Genomic DNA, 19,500 nt, shown 5'->3' with positions numbered 1-19,500 from the left:
ATCTTCTACTGTATCAACTCAACAAACAACCACACCAACAATGAAACACAAACTCCCGATCGGAACCCGGCGCAGGAGGGTTGGTGACACCTTCTCGCCTTCCCATCATGACGTACATGGATGAGATTCAAATCGCCTGCCTGGTCGCGACTGCCTCTGCGCGCTGTCTCGCGCCTTCCTCCGTCGTGATGGCTCGGGTGGTCTTGACTTGGTCTCGCGGGAGTTGTTGCTGCACACTTCAGTCGAGTTGCTGCTGCTCCCCATAATGGACTCCCCGGCGTGTGATGCGGAAAAGTCCATGCTGCTGGATGCTTCCGACAGTGAAAAGCTCTCCCTGGTCGACGAGACCAGCGTCGATGGCACCATGACCGAGAAGTCCGCTGGGCCTCATCCCTTTAAGAAGTGGGTGGACAGCTTTCGGGCACGCAAACATATAGCCCCCACCATCCCACAACGATACGTGGAGGGCTGGTCGGATTCTTCAGCGGAATTCTCCGTGCCAAACCCGACGGCTCGCCATGAGCACTGGGAGAGACTGTCGGGCCACTCGTCGCAGCTGGGCACCGTCAAGACCACGACCATGAGCATCGCCAGCCAGAGCTTGGCCCGGTCGAGAGGAACGACCCAGAGCACGGCGGGCCAGAGTACCATCTCCGATACTCGCATTTCCGCAGATAGCTCTCGACCCACCTCCAGCCATTGCATCGACGAGGCCGCGGAGCTGCGGGCGACCAAGCGTCGGCAGGTCTTGCGGGAGATTGTGGCAACGGAGTCGGATTATGTCCGTGGTCTGAAAGCGCTCACTGGGGTATGTTTTCAGGACCACGCGTGACGGTCCTGGCGCTGATGTTGGGCAGATCCTCTCAATCTTCAACACACGGCCCGAGATCTATCACAACGTGCAGTCGATCCAGGAGATCCATGAGCGCTTCCTCACCCAGATCCAGGCCACATCTCCCACATCAGCAGCCAACGTCGAGGATCTTGGCGCGCCTGATGTCCTGTCGCGCGGACTTCATAAACGTTTGGGTGCGATTGATCTCCCTGGGTTCAAGAACCGATCCTTGAGAACGCGAAACTTCAAAGCATCGCTCAAACAGCGACTGAAAGCGCTGTCGGCAGAGCCCTTTGAAGCTCTTGAGGTTGCTCGAGATATTGAAAAACTGGTTGGTCTCTTAACATCCGGGCATCGTCTACGAATGACTGAGCACGAAATACAGTCCATTTCCTTTGCGGTATACGAGGAATTCTGCGGAAACTATGAGCTGCTCACGCAGGATGTTGCACTCTTACGGCGGTCGATTCCGAATTGGGCAGTGTTTGATCAGGGTATCGAGGCATTATCAAAGTCGGTCACGTCCACGGAAAGTCGGAAACAGGAGGAAAACCGGTCGATGTCTTTGAATGATCTGCTCATCAAGGTTTGAGCTTTTACCTTGGGATATATCCCAGTCGCTAATAGAGAATTAGCCCGTCCAGCGTCTCTGCAAATATCCTCTTCTCCTGCAGGATTTGCTCAGACACACTCCTGTTAGTGACTGCCCATCTTCTCATGACGGCATCCGACAAATCCTAGAAAGCCTACGTGTCTTGGTGACAAAAATCAACTCGGCGACTGGGAACCCCGTGAACAAAGACCGGATCCAGAAGACCATTCAACTGCAAGGGAAGATCGACTTTTCCGATATGGTACGTGATGTTGAGTCAATTGAGGCACACTGGGCTAATATTTGGGTAGCATACACTCCGGGACATCTACAAGGAGCTTGGCCCGATGATCTTGTGCGGTGTCTTGCACGTTACCTATCAAGCGCCAGAAGGTCCCATGGGAGAATTCATGGTATGCGTTCTCTTCAATTGCTACTTTCTCCTAGCCAAAGGGATCGATGACTTCCGCCGACTGGAAGTGGTGGCTTGTATCTACATTGGGGATTTGAAGATGGACACGCTGCAGAACGGAAGAGGTAAACGGCTCCCACTGACCTCTTTTGCGACCTATTGGCTAACTGATTCAGGATTTTGTTGCTACGGGTGTCTGTTTTCATGGAAGCTTCTGTTCCAAGATCAAGATGAGAACTACGAGTTCATCATGAGCGCTTCCTCGGCGACGGAAGAAAAACACTGGAAGACCGAGATCCTGAAATCCGTCGCAATGCTGCCAGAGATAGCCAAGCCAGGCGTGTGGGATTCGAAGAAATATTCGTTCCTGAACATCGCGCTCGTGCCATTGGATCGCGTTCAATACGCCGCGGCTTCCCTGGCCCGGCGATCGTCCATTGATTGCATGGCAATTTCGCGGAAGTGCCATGTCCAACAGTTGTTCATCAAGAAGACGCACTGTCCCCATAACTCGGAAGAGGCTATCAGTCAGGTCGACGGCGAGGTTGAACGGCCCAAGACTCCCGTCTCCCGCTCCGCACTGGTAGTGACCGCCAGACGGATGGACCGCGTTCGTCTGGAGAGATTGATCGCCGAAGTCTACACGCGCGACGTTCTTCCCCTACCCGGAATGGTCCTTGGACGAGGGGATCTCTTTCGACGCGGCTCCATCATGAGACGACTCAGCTTCCACACGGGATTTGCTAGGCGATCTAGCTCCGTCAGCACCTCTCGGTCCGGGCCCGTCGCCGATTCAGGGTCGGTGGACGAATACACCGCATCCCTGGCTGGTAGTGAACGTGGAGAAGACTCGCACGCGGAGTCGGATGCCGATTACGAGCTGCCCAAAACACCGACCTCGACTCTCGGGCGATCCAGGACGTTACGGTTCCGTAGTGCGCCCAAGAAGGTCACCGGTCCGGCGTCTTCTCCACGTAGCGAGAAGATTCGGTCTCAGGATGGAAACCCAGAGTGGTCCCCGTCACGCAAGAAGTGGGGGGCTCCCATGGCGTTGCTGAGTGCGCTGTCGCCCAGGAATCTGATGCGGCCGCGTTCCAGCCTGGGCCAAGGTACGGAGGAGTGATATTAGGGGAATTGTGGGGGCATGGAGTGAGTATTACGATGATGGCTTGGCTGAGACGTAATTGTAGGCAGTTTAGTAGTCAAAAGGAATGCACACTGGGCCTTGATCGGCCAATTGTCCTTCTCCACACCAGGCAGGGAGCTCCCGGGCGATGACGTCGGTTGTCGCAGCAGGACAACGGTCGAAGACATAAAAGGGGGCAGCGAATGTGCGAGAAAAACACGCGATCAATTTCTGATTTTGGCATTCTTCCTTCCCCTGTGAATCCCTCGCTCGCAACCAGCATTGTCCAGCTGAGCTGTTTATAGTATTTGCCGATCGACCCACTGACGTCATCCACTGTCATCATCCTCTTAAAGCGGCCCGTCATTTTAGTTCTTTGCTTCACCACTTCAGCATCCTCACTTCTCCAGCTTTGAAAAATTGCTAAACACCCCTGAATACTTCCAATTGAACCACCCAAAATGCCTCGTGCCAACGAATCCACCTCCAAGATCTTCTACAAGGGCCGCTCCGACGACTTCATCGTCTTCGTCGACGACCTCGAGGTTTTGCACAAGTGGAAGAATGACCGCAGCATCCCATTGAGCGATGTTTTGAACGGGTGGAAGATCTTCGTTACTCATTCGTAGGTTTATCTGCCACGAGGCGATCTTCTTTACTAACATAAGCCTGACTGCAGCCACGGAGCACAGGGTGTGCTGGACAGTGCCAGCAAAGCGAGCCTGCAGAATGAGTTCGGGACCTCAAATGAGGATGAGTGCATGATCAAGATTCTGGAGGGTGGCGAGTATCAGGCTTCCACGGTTTGTCTTCCCCCTTCCATTCGTCGTGTCGTCCGAGTGCTAACCTGTATACCTACTCTGCTAGACACGCGAGCGTGAGGGTTCCAAGAATGACTCCAAGGGCGCTCTGGGCGTCTCCCGCTAAAATATCCCCATTTGCACAAGAATGGGGGAAGCTGTTCAGGCGAACTGCTTATCCCTCCTCGGATAGGAGTGTTCCATACCGCATCACATTCCCGGCCGATCTACTATGTATCTCTCCGACATCGCGCGGTTGGTTTAATCTATGACTGATATCTTACCACCTTGAATGAGTCGAGAGAGATTGTCTGGTCTGGAAATGTTTTCCCTTTTCAGTTGCATCGATATAACAGGCTTCTTTCTGGACCTGATATGAGATAATGAACTCAAATGAGAAATACTGATCTTCGTGATCTCCTTGCTCGTATGCGTAGTACATCAGTCAGTCATTATAGGATTATATATATTCATTTGCAGATATCTAGCAGAGATGAGGGGTATAGCAATAGTACCCCGGCAGAAAAACAATGAATGCTATGCTTTGAGCACCTTCGATCTTTTTGGTAACGTCCACGGCTCGGCACAGACCACCTATAGGTAGCGGGCGTTAGCTTTAACCTTCTCAACATGACAGCCATCAAGAACATACCTCGCCTTCACTATAAGCCCAGAAATACACCCCGATCCCAACAAGATAATAAATTGCCGGATCGGTGCCTTGGTAGAGGAGGGCCGCGAACAGGGCGCTGAGCGGGTAGATGATGAGTCGGACTTCAATGCTGCGGTGTAGTATTGAGCCCGCGAACGGTTTGAGCGGCCATTCCCACGCGAGACCAATCAGCCCGGTAACGAGGTTGAGGATCTGGAGGATCGGAATCGGGTTGACGGCGGCATCGAGGTTGCGCGAGATGAAATCCCAGAAGACTTTAGGCCATAGGAAGCCTTCGATGGCGCTGGCGATTTGGTCTGGAGGGCGAGATGTTAGTTAGAAGATGTGATTGTGAGAAACAGAAACGTACAGGCTGATGCTGTGAGGATGATTAGGCGCCCCCAGTGGTTCTTGATTAATCGGCCCATCCCGGGTGTGTGGTGTGTATAGTTCTGCGAAATCTCTCGATAGATTCCTCAGTTCAAAGAAAGAAGAGAAAAACGTGCTGATCGCTAAAGCGACCGGACTTGCAACGAAAGAAAGGTTCCCCTCATGGCTAGAAGAATAACTAATGCATGGCTCCCTCGGCTGATATTCTTCAAAGGGTCTGTGGTGTTAGTGTGATTGGGCGGGACGGGATGTGACAGAGCGGATCTTGAAGCGGGCGTGCGCAAATCAGCGGCCCTGGCGCCAACCTTGGGCGTGACGAGCTGCAGGAGGGATCGTCTCGCTCACATTGCACTTGTCAAGGTTGGCCACCTCGATTGTCAGATGATTATCCCCACGCACGGGGAGGATGCCTATATTTAGGAGGAGGGCGGTGCGTGGTCTTTGGGGACGGAACTATGTACGCTGTGGCGCGATCGGATTATCTCAAGGTAACTATGAACCTGCTTAACTCGTTTGTATTCTTTGTTCGACCTGCTCTCAGGCACGTCCCTTTGGTTTAATTCATATATCCACTCCTAAAGTGTTTTTCTGGCTGGGTTATAACCTTGTCGAATCACTCGCCGACTGGTAACTTCTCACAGACAGTGGCTTATGGAGCGCGGTGACAGACAGTCTCGATGTTGTTTCCGGCTGGATCGGTAACAAAAGCACCATAGTAATTGGCATGATACATCGACCGCAAACCCGGGGCTCCATTGTCCTTACCCCCAGCCTGGAGGGCAGCGGCGTGGAAAGCATCAACCGCAGCGCGATCTGTTATATCTCAATTAGGAAAAAAAAAAAAAAAAAAATTCTTTCCTCACGGCTTGAATAGCCTACCAGGGGCACCAAACGCAATATGAGCAGGTTGCTCTGGTGCGCTCTTCACTCCAAACACCCAAAAGTCCGCCCGCTTGTAATCTTCCAAGTCTTCCTTGGTCGAACCAAGACCCGCGACATACGGGCCGAATTGATAGCGGATTTCATAGCCCAGATGCTTGAGAGCCTCAAGATAGAAATTGAGGCAGTCTTGGAACTTGTCTTCGGGGACGTAGAAGCTGGTGTGGTCGATAGTCATGTTGAAAATGTTCGAGACAATGACGGTTGAGGTATGTGAAGTTGGGCATACACCTTTTATTTGTACACCGCTTGTCTTTCTGCCTTATCCCGGCTCCGCCGACCACTCCAAGGGTAATGCAGCAAGGCTGTCAATAAAATCAGTAAGGAAGATGAGCAGAGAGTCGAATGTCGTATTGTTCGGGCCCCTCGATCGGTGGATCGGGACTTGGCGGGCCGATCTCCGCTATCACGTATGTCTCGACAAGCTCTGGACCCTGATGGAGATGTTGCTGCCTGCCTGATTACGCTTCAGTAGGTAAATGTATAGCTTGATCCTAGGATTCATCTGCGATTCAGTCTTTGCAGCCTTGTCTGTGACTCATAATCGAGAAATGTCCGAGAGGAATTGAGGCTGAAGGAATGGTAGAGAGCAAAAGATTATATTACTACCCAAAGAGAACGGAATCATACAAGAACGGTAACTATAACTATCGGCATTTACAACTCGAGTTTATTTGTTTAGATCATCTTTCTGGAATTGGACCACGCACTCCAAGCCCTAAAGACACAGGACGCCAGACCCAAACAGGAACGCTAAGCCCGTCCGAGTTAGGATAGCCGATTAGGGTGAGATCAAATGTGATGAGAAGCCAGCGCTTGCAGAATGCATTTCATAGGCCAGCGTGCACTGCGAGTCCCTCACTCGCTTCAGTTGGCGCCGGCCATTCACCAGCCTCCCTGCCAACTTTTATCCCCAAAAGGATTTTCCCCGATGGTCGGATTGTTCGTGTGTGTGCACTTGTACGGAGTCGGGGTGGTATCAGATCAGGTTGAGCATTCATGCCCTACCCTTGGACTTATGCTTTCTGTGCATGAAACAAAGTCCTCGCGCGAGAGATCCCGAAGTTCTGATTGCGACCGGGGCCTCAACAAAATACAACATTTCATGTACTGATAGCAGAAACTGAATCCGGTGTAGACTCCGCTCCAGCCTCCACATTTCCCATTTCCCCGAGCCAGCAGACGGCACCTATCACAGCACGAGCAGGCTGTTTCCTAAAGGAACAAAGCTAGAAGCACAGACATCGACAGATATTAGGGTCTGATTGGGCCCGAACCCACCGTTCTTGCTCGGTTGTTGTGGCCGCTGAATGCGAATGTAATTATAGATCGGCCCCTCGCACCCCTGCCGCCAAAAACCACATCGCCGGAATCCTCGTCTCCCTGACATCAGCTCTCAACCTCACTGTCAACGCTCGCCATGATTGTTTCGACTGTTCTCAGTATTCCGAGGCTTCTACAGTGCCTCTAGCCGCGCAGCAGCATCTTGAAACATCGAAAGGCGCGAGGCTGGACTCGCGAACCGCATGATCCCGCGAAACCAGCAATAACCAGACAATTTGTGCGCCGTGTCTGTCGGCTCTCTTTGTTCGATATTTGCTGCTCCAGTGGCATCGGAGCCTTTCACAGAATCGAGCCCTAAAGCATTCATCCCACGAATATCCTTCGACCACAAGGCGGCCACTAAATCGCCAAATCTAAGAGTCTCACTCGAGCGAGTTCCCCAATATCGAAAGAGAAAGCTTTCTCTCTACAGTAATCAATTCATGGAGAATCCATTTTGCAAACGACCTGTCCGTCTGCATTATTTCGGCCCATTTTATTCCTGACATCGCAACCAAGTGAAAAACGCTCCCATATTTTCACAAAGCGGCGACCGACAAAAGCTCCAGGTTGCTGGTCAACCATCTCCATCCTTCTATCCTCAGTCTGCCAAATCCGTGTCGCTGGCCGACATCTTCTCGTGCATACCGAGACCCTCAACCCCACCAACAACATGGCCGGCTCCAATGATTCATGGATTCGCCGGCACGATCTGACATGGTCCAAAATGATCTTCTATGTGTTCTTTTGGGCAGTACATTTCGGACTCTTTGGCGTAGGATGGTACGTTATTCATTAAATGGCTATATATCTCACTAACAGCGGTGCAGGTACTTGCAAGCAACGAATCAAAAACTGGCTGGTCTAAACGTCCTCACATACTCTGTTTGGATCTCAAGAGGTGCAGGCCTTACCCTCTCGATGGATGCAACCTTGATTCTACTTCCAATGTGCCGGAATATCGTGCGATGGCTCAGACCTCAGATCCGATGGCTGCCGCTCGATGAGTCTGCCTGGTTCCACCGTCAGGTTGCCTACGCTTTGCTAGTGTTCACTGCCATCCACACTGCCGCCCACTATGTCAAGTATGCAAACCATACCCTGGGAAAAAAACCACATTGTTAATACATCATAGTTTCTACAACATTGAAAAAAACCAGATTCGACCCGAACTCGCGGTGGAAATCCACTTCACTCAAGCCGGCGGTGTTACAGGCCACGTCATGCTGCTCTGTATGATGCTCATGTATACGACGGCACACGCTCGCATTCGACAGCAGGCCTTCGAGACATTTTGGTATGCTCACCATTTGTTCATTCCATTCATGCTGGCCCTCTATACCCACGCCACTGGATGCTTTGTGCGAGATACTGTCAGCCCCTATTCACCGTTTGCCGGGAAACCCTTCTGGGACCATTGTATAGGCTATGAAGGCTGGAGATGGGAGCTGGTGGCGGGCGCCATTTACCTGTTCGAGCGACTCTACCGTGAGATTCGATCTCGACGGGAGACTGTGATCACGAAGGTGATCCGCCATCCCTACGGTAAGACAGTTCAATGCCTCGAAAATGGAGAAAATGCTAACGCCGCAGCAGCTGCCATGGAAATACAATTCCAAAAACCCAGTATGAAATACAAAGCTGGACAGTGGCTTTTCCTTCAAGTGCCAGACGTGTCCAATACACAATGGCACCCTTTCACCATCACCTCGTGCCCCTTTGATCCGTATATCAGCGTCCACGTCCGTCAAGTAGGCGACTTCACACGTGCACTCGGTGATGCTCTTGGATGTGGACCTGCACAGGCTGCAGATCTAGAAGGCCTAGACCCGCTAGGCATGTACGAAGTGGCCCTACAGAACGGACAGATGATGCCCAGACTCCGCATCGATGGACCGTATGGAGCACCGGCCGAGGATGTCTTCGAGAACGAAATCGCCGTGCTGATCGGCACCGGCATCGGCGTGACGCCCTGGGCGTCCATCCTCAAAAACATCTGGCACCTCCGCTCAAGCCCGAACCCGCCGCGCCGTCTGCGCCGTGTCGAGTTTATCTGGATCTGCAAGGACACTACGTCGTTTGAATGGTTCCAGGCTCTTCTCTCTTCCCTCGAGGCCCAATCCGCCAACACGGCCGCCAACGAGGGTAGTACCGAATTCCTACGCATCCACACCTATCTTACACAACGTCTGGACGACGACACTGCCGCCAATATCTACCTAAACTCCGTCGGCCAGGCCCTTGACCCGCTGACGGAATTGCGCAGCCGGACCAACTTCGGCCGCCCAGACTTCAAGCGTCTTTTCATGGCCATGCGTCTCGGCTTGCACAATCAGTCATACATTTCTGGTCTTCAGAATACACCAACCACCGAGATCGGTGTGTATTTCTGTGGTCCGAATACTGCTGCCAGACAGATCAACGATGCGGCCAAGTCTTCATCGACCAAGGGTGTCCGGTTCAAGTTCTGGAAGGAGCACTTCTAGCTTCTGGGCGTTGTGTCTTTCTTTGCTGAGGTAGCGTTATATATGATATCATGATTGACGAGTCTCTCTGCTGTCCTGTGTTGTTTGTTTGGTTATTTTTTGAGTTATTGGGTATATACACGATGGACAATATCTACGTCCTGTACTATAGTTTTGACTACTGAAAATGCACCACTGCAGGTCCCTTACGGTCTCTTTCTTCAATTGTTGAATCGTCAGTGCTGTTCATTTATTCATGATTTATCTAATGTACAAGGGTAGATAGAATACAGAAGGGCTTCTGTGCCCGGTCATCTTCAATGTTTTGGAAACTCCAATGGTTATACCTTCTCATCACCACTCCCCGGGTCATCTGGTAGATCGACCGGAGCCACCAAAGCTGAGTTAGCAACGGCGCCCTGGTCTTTTCGCTTGAGCTCGTAGAGCATGTTCTCGAGCTGGGCCCCTATGTCGACGTGAATGCGGAGTTCCCGTTCATCAAGAGCATTGTACAGATCACAAAGCTCATAGAAACCCATTCCGTCTTGGTTATTTCCAGTCGGGGAATCACCTTCCAAGATATCCGCTCGCAGATGTTCAAAGGCAAGCATGATGAGCTCTTTGGACCACGGACAAGAGCGCAAACCGCGATAGAACACCTGCTTGGCACGGCGAGCATCCTTGTTGGCGTAGAGCTCGAAGAGAACATAAAGTTTCCACAAGCTCAAGTTCGACCGGGCCGTGCTGGCATCTGCACTGTGGCGGGCTGTCGGATCCCCGGGTGGAGATTGGTCACCGATTGCTCTCTCGAATGCAGCACGCACAGAGTGGACCGTGGAGCCTCCCACTACCGGGCGGCTCAGCTCGTGATATATGGCAAATAGGTGGTTTGAGACTGGAGTGCTCTGTGAAGCGACGGGCGAAATTGCAAAAGTCTCAAGACTGTCGAATGCGGTGTTGAGATTTCCTCCACTAGGCTCTCGAATGTTTCGCATACGATCATATATGTGGAACCGAGACTTGTGCCAGGCCAGAAGTGATAAGAACATGGTGTTTCTGGGGAACAGAGACACGCTCTCTTCAAGTAAGATGCGAATTTGTTCGGGGACGAACGTGCCATGTCGTTTGATGTGGTAATGGATGAATTTGGCTCGCGCCTGGTGCAGTAATTCGGCTGTGAAAGCCTTGACACTTTCTTCCTGCAGAGGTAAGGCCGCGAGACGGGTGACAGCAGAACTGTAAACCTTGAGTGACTTTTCGAAGGCTAATACATCTGCGAAGTAGACCAGGATCGCGAGACAGTCGCTGTAAGCGGCGAAGACTTGGGGTTTCCTGTACCCAATCGCGGTTTCCTGTGCGTTGGACAGATACTGTAAACGATTAGTGCCGATTTTCACTATCGCAGAGCAGATGTACTAACATTCTGGATCCGCAGGAGGTTAGTTGCAATGAATTGTTGTGGACATTCATCTGCATCAAGTTTCTTCAAATCAATGCTGTTATGCGGCATGGCGTGTAGAAGCGTTCGTACACGGGAGATGTCTTCGCTCTGCATGCACTCCCAAATCCACGTATTCCAAAGAAGGCCGCAATCGATTCGGTCTCGTTCGTCAAAGCTCGATGTCATTGATAAGGTTGTGGACCACACATGTTCAGCAACCGAAAGACTACCAGAACGATGCTGCATCAGCGCGAAACAGTTGTAAAGTCGCATGTTCGATGATCTCTTTTTCAAGAGCTGTTTTGCGTATCTTTTCGCCACATTTAGGTCGCACGCAAATTCGACTGCCAAAGAGTACTCGGCTAACTCATCGTCCTTAGGATTGGCCTCCACCAGAGACCTGAGGGACAGGCGCACCCAATCCGAGTTGATGACAGATGAAGGGGTTGAGCTGGCCATCTTCCATGCTTCAAATGAAGCAAACCACGAACCGGGGTCTGCAAAGTAAGTGCTAGTGGTGTGGAGAAAGCTGTGATGTCGAAACAAGAATGGTGACATCGAGGGCGTAGATGCATCGTTTTCTACGCGAGTGACCCACTGCTCGAGGTGATAGAGAGGGTTGTCCAAGAATTCGTTGCGCAGGAAATTGTCCCCACTCCACAGACGAGTCGTCTGTGAATTCTCAGCAACTGCCAGATGGGGCAAGTGACAGAAGTACAAAAAGCCATCGATCAGCTCATCCACGGATTCTACGTCCCAGAACAATGACAGAATCTCCTGCAGGTCGTCGAAAAGAACCACTCGGCTGAGATCATCCTCGTCCCCTGCGTCCAAACATCGAGCAGGCATTTGACCATTGTGGATCCGCTCCCGCTCAGTCTCTGCCCAAGAAGAGAACATCCGCCGGGTCTCCATTTTGTGTTGGTAATCCCGCGTGCCAGGTTCAACCTCCGGCCCGTTTCCATGCTTCCAGCCTCGCGCACCTTTTTCTCCAATGCGAGGCCGTTCAGATTCCCAGAATTCCTGGAACAGTATAAGAGCCTTTTCGCGATGGCCTTGTATGAGAGACTTCGGCCGGAAGCAAGTAAATTCGAGAATAGCCTGCCAGAGAGCCACAGCCAGTTCCAGGAAACCCGCTTCTCGAATAAGGAGTGTTAAACGCAGAAAGAGGTAGCTTTGAATCTGATTTCTCTGAGCCCCGGCTGCGTTGGATGCATTGAGTTTCAGGCATTCGACGAAAGTATTCACAGATCTGGAATACGTGAAATTAACAGATTCAGTCTGGCGAAAGTCGAGGTATTTGACCCAGAGACTGATGAACCCAGGGTGTGCCTTGAGAGCGGCTTCCCATTGTGCCGCGAGTGTTTTGGTATCCCAGATCTTCCCTCCTTCCTCCAATCGTCCGAGTAACAAGCGAACTGTAAGAGGAGACTTGCCGGCTTTTTTCAGAGCTTTGTCGTAAAGGCTAAGCTTGATATCGGCCAAGCCCTGCCGCTCGGCGTAGGTTAAGGATTGATTTTCCGCTCGCGAACCACGGATAAGAAGGTCTTGATAGTCGATGAACTGAAGCCACAAGCTGACGTCGTGAGGGTCATTCTCCACAGCCCGAGAAAGCTTCGCATTGTGAAGTCGGATCTCAGTGTCCGGGTCAGACCGAGCAGTCTCATCGCCTTCAGATTCCGAACCCAACACGATCTCTTCATCGCTGGAAAGTATGTCTTCAGGCTTCGCTTTGCCCAGGATGGATCGGTAGGCATGCCGCTCATCATCAGAGTGGATTTCGCCTGCTGTGTGTTTGGGACGCCTGGTCTTGAATGGAAGGTAGTCTTTTGCTAGGTTTTCTGCAGGACAGGAAAGAGAGTTCGGCCGTATGCGGACGTGGTCTGTGGTCCGAATGCGAGACTTTAATAAAGATTTGGTTGAGCCGACGGCCCTCGCAAACTCTGCTGAAGGCTTCAAAACCACTTTGTCGAGAGTGGTCAAGTCACGATCAATGCGGTATGAGGATGGAATACCGATGACAAATCCTGCACCAGTCCGGAGATATTCAGGTATGCTATATCTGTGAATTGTGCCGTAGGTGATGATGTCCCGATCGCCCTTGCGGTCGATGACATAAATATCGTTCGTCTCGTCGGGAGACCTAGCACGGGATCGTTCAATAGTGTTCGAGGAGCGGACTTTCTCATGCTCACGGCGCTTTTCCGAGCTCACCGCAGAACGTTCGTTAGACCGACGGCGCTTGCTGTGGGGAGAGCGGGTGCGATGCTCCGATCGATGTGAACGATGGTCCCTTGATCGCTGAGGCTCTTTTCTATGCCCCCGATACCCCTTCCCCTGATCCTCACCGTCACGGCGACGACGTTTCGGGTGGCGATGGTCCTCGTGGTCTCGTTCGGAGGTCGCGCCCTCGCGATCTGACGCGCGTTGGAGCTCCGGCGGAGCTGGCGGCGGCTGCTTGAAGCTGGCAAACCGCGGGACAGACTTCTGATCCTGAGTTAGCATCCCGCAGTCGCAACAATATCGGTCATTTGCACTCACCCCGGCCTCCATCGTGGTGGATGGCAGCGAGTTGTGCTCGGTTTAGTTATCGCGGACTGCGGCAGATAAAAGATACCGGAGAAACGTTGTTGCGCCAAGCAGAAAAAAAAGTTCCCGCGGATCAACAGTTTCTGAACCTGCGACGACCCCAGTAGCGATGGACTCGGCCCTGTGATATTTACCAGTCACCCATAATGGCCTCGTCCCTTGCAGCGCAGCTGTCGCAAATTGCGGCAAAGTCGACTCACGAGCTCGACTTGAAAGCGCAGAGAATCTCGCACTCGCAATCACTGATCTTCGACCAGAAGGTTGCCGGGTCGCAGGATTTCGACACGATCTTCGATATCTGCTATGAAGGGTTCCACGAACTGTGTTCCTTGGACCCCCGTTTCACCGAGTTTGAGCGCTCGATTTTCAGCGAACAAAGCAAAGCCGAAGACCGAACCCAACTAAATGCGGCCCAGAACCAGGAACTGGACGCCGTGATAGAGGCTTTTCTTGCTTTGGTTGGAGGCAGATTACAGCTGAGCCCCGCTGTCAAAGCTGTGGATTGGCTTGTCAGACGTTTTAGGTACGGCAGACTTCTCCCGTCTCGGTTCGATGGGGGTGAGATGGAGCTAACAAAAATTGCAGAATCCACGAGCACAACCTTGCTTGCGTTTTGTTAACCTTCCTTCCCTACCACACGACTCCTCTTTTCCTCAACCTGCTCTCGATTCTGCCGGACGACCTAACCCCGACTTTCAAAGTCCTTTACCCGTACAAGAACAGTCTGATCAACCCGGCCAGACACCCTCTCGTGCACAGTGCCACTACGAACAGACCGTTTTTCTCGGCGTTGAATGAATATGTCCTCAAGGTGTGCCGACAGCAGGCGCAAAGTCATGCGCTACTTTCTTTCTGGGCCGGGATCGTCACCGAGGCAGTGGCTGCCATGCTGGATGCTGCTCGCTCGGGAAGGAGAGAAGTAGAGAAGCAAAAGCACGAAGATATTATCCTGCGCGTTCTTCCCGTCCTGAGCTCCGCATTCACGATGAAGAAAGTCTCCGAATTGATCATCAGCTCCTACATGATCAGTGTCGTCCTGGCCCAAAAGGCTTCACTTACGGACGACGTGGTTGATAGCCTCATGGAGAGCGTGGTGAGCTCCTGGACAGACGAGACCATGAGCTCCGGCCTTATCTGTCTTTCTGTTCTCGCACAGCAAAAGCCGTCGACCACCCTCCCCAAAAAGGTGTTTAAAGCTATTCTTCGACTTGACAATGCTATCAGCAACCTATCCGAGGTCGCCTCGCAATATCGAACATCCAATCTTTTGCTTTCACTGGTGGCTGGCTGTCTTAGCGACCTCGATAAGCAAAAGGATGACGCGCGACTAAATTTACTGTCCTCAATTTTCGACAAGAAACTGCTTAGCGACGTCGACCTCAGCAATGCCTTGACTATGGTGCTTGAAGCAGCGAGCAATTCCGACAAGACCCGCGGAATGTCTTTGGACATCCAGACACGCCTCGCTGACTTGGTTCAAGGGTTCAACCGGTCGGAAATTCTTCAACCGGTCCTCCAGAAAGCCTTGGCCGAACCATCCGTCAATGTCCCTGCCCTGGAACACAATCTACAGACTGTGGTTGAGGCAATTGTTCCGTCACCAGCAATTGCAGATGTGGAGATGGAAGATGCGGACAAAGATCAGGAAGCGGACAGATTTACCCCAGCTCTGGAATCTTTGTCGAAGAATACTCTCTTCTCCTCCTCTTTCCTCAGTGCGCAATCGATTCCGGACTTTGATAGCTTGGTGCAGACCTTCGTTTTGGGTGCCGAATCTAAAGATCGGCTTGAGCTTTTCACCAATTTGCCCGCTTTGGGCAAGACTGAGGCCACAAAATCCCCTCAATTCTTGTCATTTTTCGTCAGAGTACTCTCGGGTCCTTATCCTAATGGAACGAAGGTTGCCGCTTTGACTGTCATCTCATCCACTATCGCCTCCGCGCCTGTTGACTTTGACCCCCAAGCGCTACTGCCTTTCCTAGTTGTTGCACTTTCAGATCCCTCTGAGCGGATCCGCCGCGAGACAGCTGGCGTGTTGGCTGTAATTGGTTCCTTATACAAGAAAAGCAACAAGGCGGATGCCGACTCTAAAAAGCCGTGGGCTTATAATACGATTTATGGCCAAGGCAAACAAGCAGCGGACATTCTCTGGCTCTCGGCGCGTGATACGACAAAAGTGCTCGAGCGCGCATTGCTTCCGGCCCTGGAAGAGTGTATTCTTGACTCGAATCACGCTGGAAGAGTCATAGAGGCTGCCTTGCGAGGGACTGCATTGCATGAAGAGTCCGGTGGTGAGGAGCTGAAGAAGTCCCTTCGGCTTAGCCTTTTCAACTTCCTCTGCTCGCAAACGATCAACATGCCAACATTTGCACCTAAATTTGTCTTACTCTCGATGATCAACCATGTCGATAAGGTCTCTGGAACAACCCGAACTCAACAACTCCTCCCTTTGCTACAGAAATGGCGTGATTTGAACCAGAAGGCCGTTGATGAAATCTGCTCTGAGGAGCGCTTGTCGGCTATTGATATGGATCACCAAATGGCAGCCATTGTCACGTCCAAAGACAAGGATGCTATCAATTCCCTCTTGTCGACTGTCAGCTCTGGCGCCGAAACCCTAAGACCTTCATTTGTCGCCGCTTGTTTCGGTCGAATGAAGGAGGTCTGGACCAAAATCCCAGAGGATGGTCAGCTCTCCGTGTCCGAAAAATTGCTGGACATCTCACTTGGCATATCTACCGATAGCCCGTTGTTGGCAAACAGCTGCCGGGATGTCCTTCGCAGTGTTGAGCTTCCGGGGGCCGTCCTAGTTAACTTCATTGCGAAGATTCCTGTGTCTCTCACAGACATTGAAGCTCTTGGCCCTGCGCCCAAGCGAAGGCGCACCAGTCAGAACAACATGGTCGCCATGACTGTCAAGGATGAAGCTGAGCTCAGCAAGCTGATGAACAAGATGACTTTTATTCTCGAGATTGTGGATAGCTCTGCACCAGAATCTCATCCTGGGTTGGCCGGCGGTTTGTTCCAGACCCTTGCTGCTCTTCATCATTTCAAGTCACAGATCCAGTCTGGCATGACTTATCTGCTCAGTCTAACCTTGGGAGGCCTTTTGGCTATTGTTAACAAATCGAAGGTAAGAACCCATGTTTCATCTTTCCCTAGAAAATCACTGATAACTGGGACTAGGGAGCTGCGAAGCCTCAGTTTAATCCTTCGGTTATTCGCGCAGATCTGGTGGTGGATTGTGTACGGACGACCGACAGCCCTCAGGTACAAAATGCAGCCCTCCTTCTCGTGGCTGGACTATCTGTAATTGCTCCCGAGTTGGTGCTTCACAGTGTGATGCCGATCTTCACATTCATGGGCTCCAGCGTTCTCCGCAAGGACGATGACTATTCAGTGTCCGTAATCGACCAGACTATCGATCAGGTTGTCCCAGCGCTTATTCAGTCGTTGCGCAACCAAAAGAGAGATATTGTGTCTGGAACCTCGGAGTTGCTCCTCAGCTTCACTGCTGCATTTGAGCATATCCCATCCCACCGCCGTCTCCGCCTTTTCCATGCTCTGATCAGCAAACTTGGAACTCAGGATTTCTTGTTCGCCGTGTTGGCAATGCTTGCAAATCGGTACTCAACAGAAAAGGATGTTCTCACGCTCATGACGGGCCTGGTTTCGGATGCCAGTGCTGTTGTGGAGCTCACTACCTACAGCAAGTATCTCAACCTCGTCAGCGATGCACTCAAGACCAAGCCCGGTATCTCACGGGTTCTGTTGGGAATTGGGAGTGATGACGGGCGCGACCCTCACAAGGTCGCTGTCGACCTGCAGCGCGTGTTGGCTCACCTGCTCAAACATTCGTCCCTCAAGTCAAAGATTGAAACAGCCTTTGAATCGGAAGGTGAGAATGCTGACCAAGTCCGCGGCTGTTTCTCTCGCATCTTGGAACAGGTTCTGGCCATTGGAGACTCGGTGCAAAGCATAAAGTCCGTAAGCCAGGCGTGTGGCGAGGTTCTCGGCTCCTTGTTTAGTACTCTGTCTCTTGTCGACTTCTTGGACACGATTGAAGTCCTGCTCCAGGGACCAAACGATGAACTCCGGCGCAAGGTTCTCCGTCTCCTTGAGAGTCGGCTGCGCGGGAACCCTGAGCGTGACAGCGTCTCTCAGATCCGTGTCCTTGATTTCCTGCCCACCTTGGTGCATATTGTGGAATCATCGCCCGATACGCTCCTCAAGCATGCTGCTGTCGCTTGTATCGATCGTATCACCGACAAATACGGCAGAAAGGATCCATCGAAGGTCATCCCTGCTGCCAAAGTTGTTGCAAGTGCTTCTTGTATCGGCCAATCTGATGACCGCATTCGGATCATGGGTGTGCTGTGTCTTGCGTCTATGGCAGAGGTGCTGGGTCAGGCCATGATCCCTGCACTTCCGGATGCTCTGAGCCAGTCTCTGAACTTGCTCGATCTCAGTCTTGCTCCTGGAAAGGAAAACTCGAGGCTGCACGATGCCGTGTTCTCTCTTTTCTCTGCCCTCTTTGTCCATCTGCCCTTCATGATCTCGGCTGGTCACTTGGACAAGGTTTTGCTTCTCTCATTCAAGTCGGCCAATTCTGATATGGAAGAAAGCGGAGACGATGGCCGTCAAGAAGCTCTTCGGTTGATGGCACGAAAGGTTGATGTGAGCGCGACCCTTGGTGCAATCGAGCGCAATTGGCAACGTGGGGTGGAAGTCGGCCCGGCAGCCACCCATGAAGCTCTGCAGATTCTCAGTGTCGCTGTTGAGAAGCATCCCAAATCAGTCATTGCCAAGAACATCAACGTTCTCACCAAGATTCTCTTCAAAGCCTTTGATCTGCGTCGCGAGCAAGTTGCACTTGGCGAGCGTGCCGTCTTTGACTCTGCCGATATTGACGAAGTAGAAGCGACACTCAACGACGTCACGATCAAGATGATTTACAAGCTCAACGACAGCACATTCAGGCCCATCTTTATCAAATTTGTGGAGTGGGCCACCACTGATGCGTCCAAGAAGGATCAACAGAGCCGAGCAGCACGACTTACGACGCTCTACAAATTCCTCCAGGTCTTCTTCGGTACTCTTCAGTCAATCGTCACCGGTTACTCGAGCTACATTCTTGAGAACGTGGTTGAGGTGCTTGGCATGGCCAGTCCAACCGACAAAGCTTCAAAGTCCCTTTGGTTGGCGTCACTGCGCATGCTGCACAATTCCTTCGAACATGACCAAGATGATTTCTGGCAATCTCCTTCACATCTCGCCAGTATCTCCGGGCCTCTGATCTCACAACTGGGTCACGCTACCAATTCATCTACTGCAAAGCTGGTCATTTCCGAGGCGGTTCCTGCCATCACGGAGCTTGCCATCGCTGCCGATTCAACGGATAACCACAAGGAGCTTAACTCTGCTCTTATGAAGTACCTGCGCCCTTCGACCGCCCCTAATGCTAGGTCGGCTGGCGGTGATAACCCACATACCCGTCTTGCGGCTTTGAAGGCCGAGCAGGCGCTCACCGAGCAGCTTGGTGAAGAATGGCTTGCGCTCCTTCCCGAGATGCTGCCGTACATTAGTGAGTTGATGGAAGATGAGGACGAGAACGTTGAGAGAGAAGTGCGGAGGTGGGTGAAGCAGATCGAGGGGGTGCTTGGCGAGAGACTCGATGATATGTTGACTTAAAAGGAGTCTCGTTGTTTGCCGTCATCTTTGGTGGCCATGTAAAAAGATCCCTGCATTTTTGGAGTTTATATAGATGCTTGGACAGACAGGCACTCAGTTCTAGAACAAAAGTACGTTCATTCCCATGATTTCTTCATCACGTATCGCATTTCTACGAAAGGATAAGGGTTGCAATTTTGACATCGAAGAGACAAAAATGGCCGACATTCCTGCGGTCCCTCCCTCGTCCTCTCATAAGTCATCTA

The 19,500-nt window shown here is 51.8% G+C and overlaps 7 protein-coding genes across 7 annotated transcripts; 4 read left to right on the top strand and 3 right to left on the bottom strand.

The window, feature by feature from the left end:
• Positions 1–265: 265 nt before the first annotated feature.
• N7474_006384 (putative Rho guanyl nucleotide exchange factor) lies at positions 266–2,962 on the top strand (the record flags this gene model as incomplete). Its single annotated transcript, XM_057197794.1, has 4 exons — positions 266–808; positions 858–1,421; positions 1,471–1,689; positions 1,739–2,962. The coding sequence occupies 4 exons, from the start codon at positions 266–268 to the stop codon at positions 2,960–2,962; spliced, it is 2,550 nt and encodes an 849-aa protein (XP_057051234.1).
• A 464-nt stretch (positions 2,963–3,426) lies between these two features.
• Positions 3,427–3,892, top strand: N7474_006383 (SBDS family protein; the record flags this gene model as incomplete). Its single annotated transcript, XM_057197793.1, has 3 exons — positions 3,427–3,590; positions 3,645–3,768; positions 3,833–3,892. The coding sequence occupies 3 exons, from the start codon at positions 3,427–3,429 to the stop codon at positions 3,890–3,892; spliced, it is 348 nt and encodes a 115-aa protein (XP_057051233.1).
• Positions 3,893–4,302: 410 nt separating this feature from the next.
• On the bottom strand, positions 4,303–4,845 carry N7474_006382 (uncharacterized protein; the record flags this gene model as incomplete). The annotated part of the gene is made up of 3 exons (XM_057197792.1): positions 4,303–4,359; positions 4,418–4,734; positions 4,788–4,845. 3 exons carry the CDS (start codon positions 4,843–4,845, stop codon positions 4,303–4,305), a joined length of 432 nt encoding a protein of 143 aa, XP_057051232.1.
• A 611-nt stretch (positions 4,846–5,456) lies between these two features.
• Positions 5,457–5,924, bottom strand: N7474_006381 (glyoxalase family protein; the record flags this gene model as incomplete). The annotated part of the gene is made up of 2 exons (XM_057197791.1): positions 5,457–5,620; positions 5,687–5,924. 2 exons carry the CDS (start codon positions 5,922–5,924, stop codon positions 5,457–5,459), a joined length of 402 nt encoding a protein of 133 aa, XP_057051231.1.
• A 1,818-nt stretch (positions 5,925–7,742) lies between these two features.
• On the top strand, positions 7,743–9,555 carry N7474_006380 (putative NADPH oxidase (NoxA); the record flags this gene model as incomplete). The annotated part of the gene is made up of 3 exons (XM_057197790.1): positions 7,743–7,852; positions 7,900–8,154; positions 8,205–9,555. 3 exons carry the CDS (start codon positions 7,743–7,745, stop codon positions 9,553–9,555), a joined length of 1,716 nt encoding a protein of 571 aa, XP_057051230.1.
• A 320-nt stretch (positions 9,556–9,875) lies between these two features.
• N7474_006379 (uncharacterized protein) lies at positions 9,876–13,528 on the bottom strand (the record flags this gene model as incomplete). The annotated part of the gene is made up of 3 exons (XM_057197789.1): positions 9,876–10,904; positions 10,955–13,459; positions 13,517–13,528. The coding sequence occupies 3 exons, from the start codon at positions 13,526–13,528 to the stop codon at positions 9,876–9,878; spliced, it is 3,546 nt and encodes a 1,181-aa protein (XP_057051229.1).
• A 182-nt stretch (positions 13,529–13,710) lies between these two features.
• On the top strand, positions 13,711–19,255 carry utp10 (snoRNA-binding rRNA-processing protein UTP10; the record flags this gene model as incomplete). Its single annotated transcript, XM_057197788.1, has 3 exons — positions 13,711–14,087; positions 14,150–16,697; positions 16,751–19,255. The coding sequence occupies 3 exons, from the start codon at positions 13,711–13,713 to the stop codon at positions 19,253–19,255; spliced, it is 5,430 nt and encodes a 1,809-aa protein (XP_057051228.1).
• Between the last annotated feature and the right edge of the window lie 245 nt (positions 19,256–19,500).

The sequence above is a fragment of the Penicillium riverlandense genome (genome assembly GCF_028828495.1).
Source record: "Penicillium riverlandense strain IBT 135883 chromosome Unknown utg000006l_segment0_segment0, whole genome shotgun sequence".
Classification (NCBI taxonomy): domain Eukaryota; kingdom Fungi; phylum Ascomycota; class Eurotiomycetes; order Eurotiales; family Aspergillaceae; genus Penicillium; species Penicillium riverlandense.
Note: the sequence above shows the minus strand (reverse complement) of the source record. Positions and strands in the feature narration are given on the sequence as shown.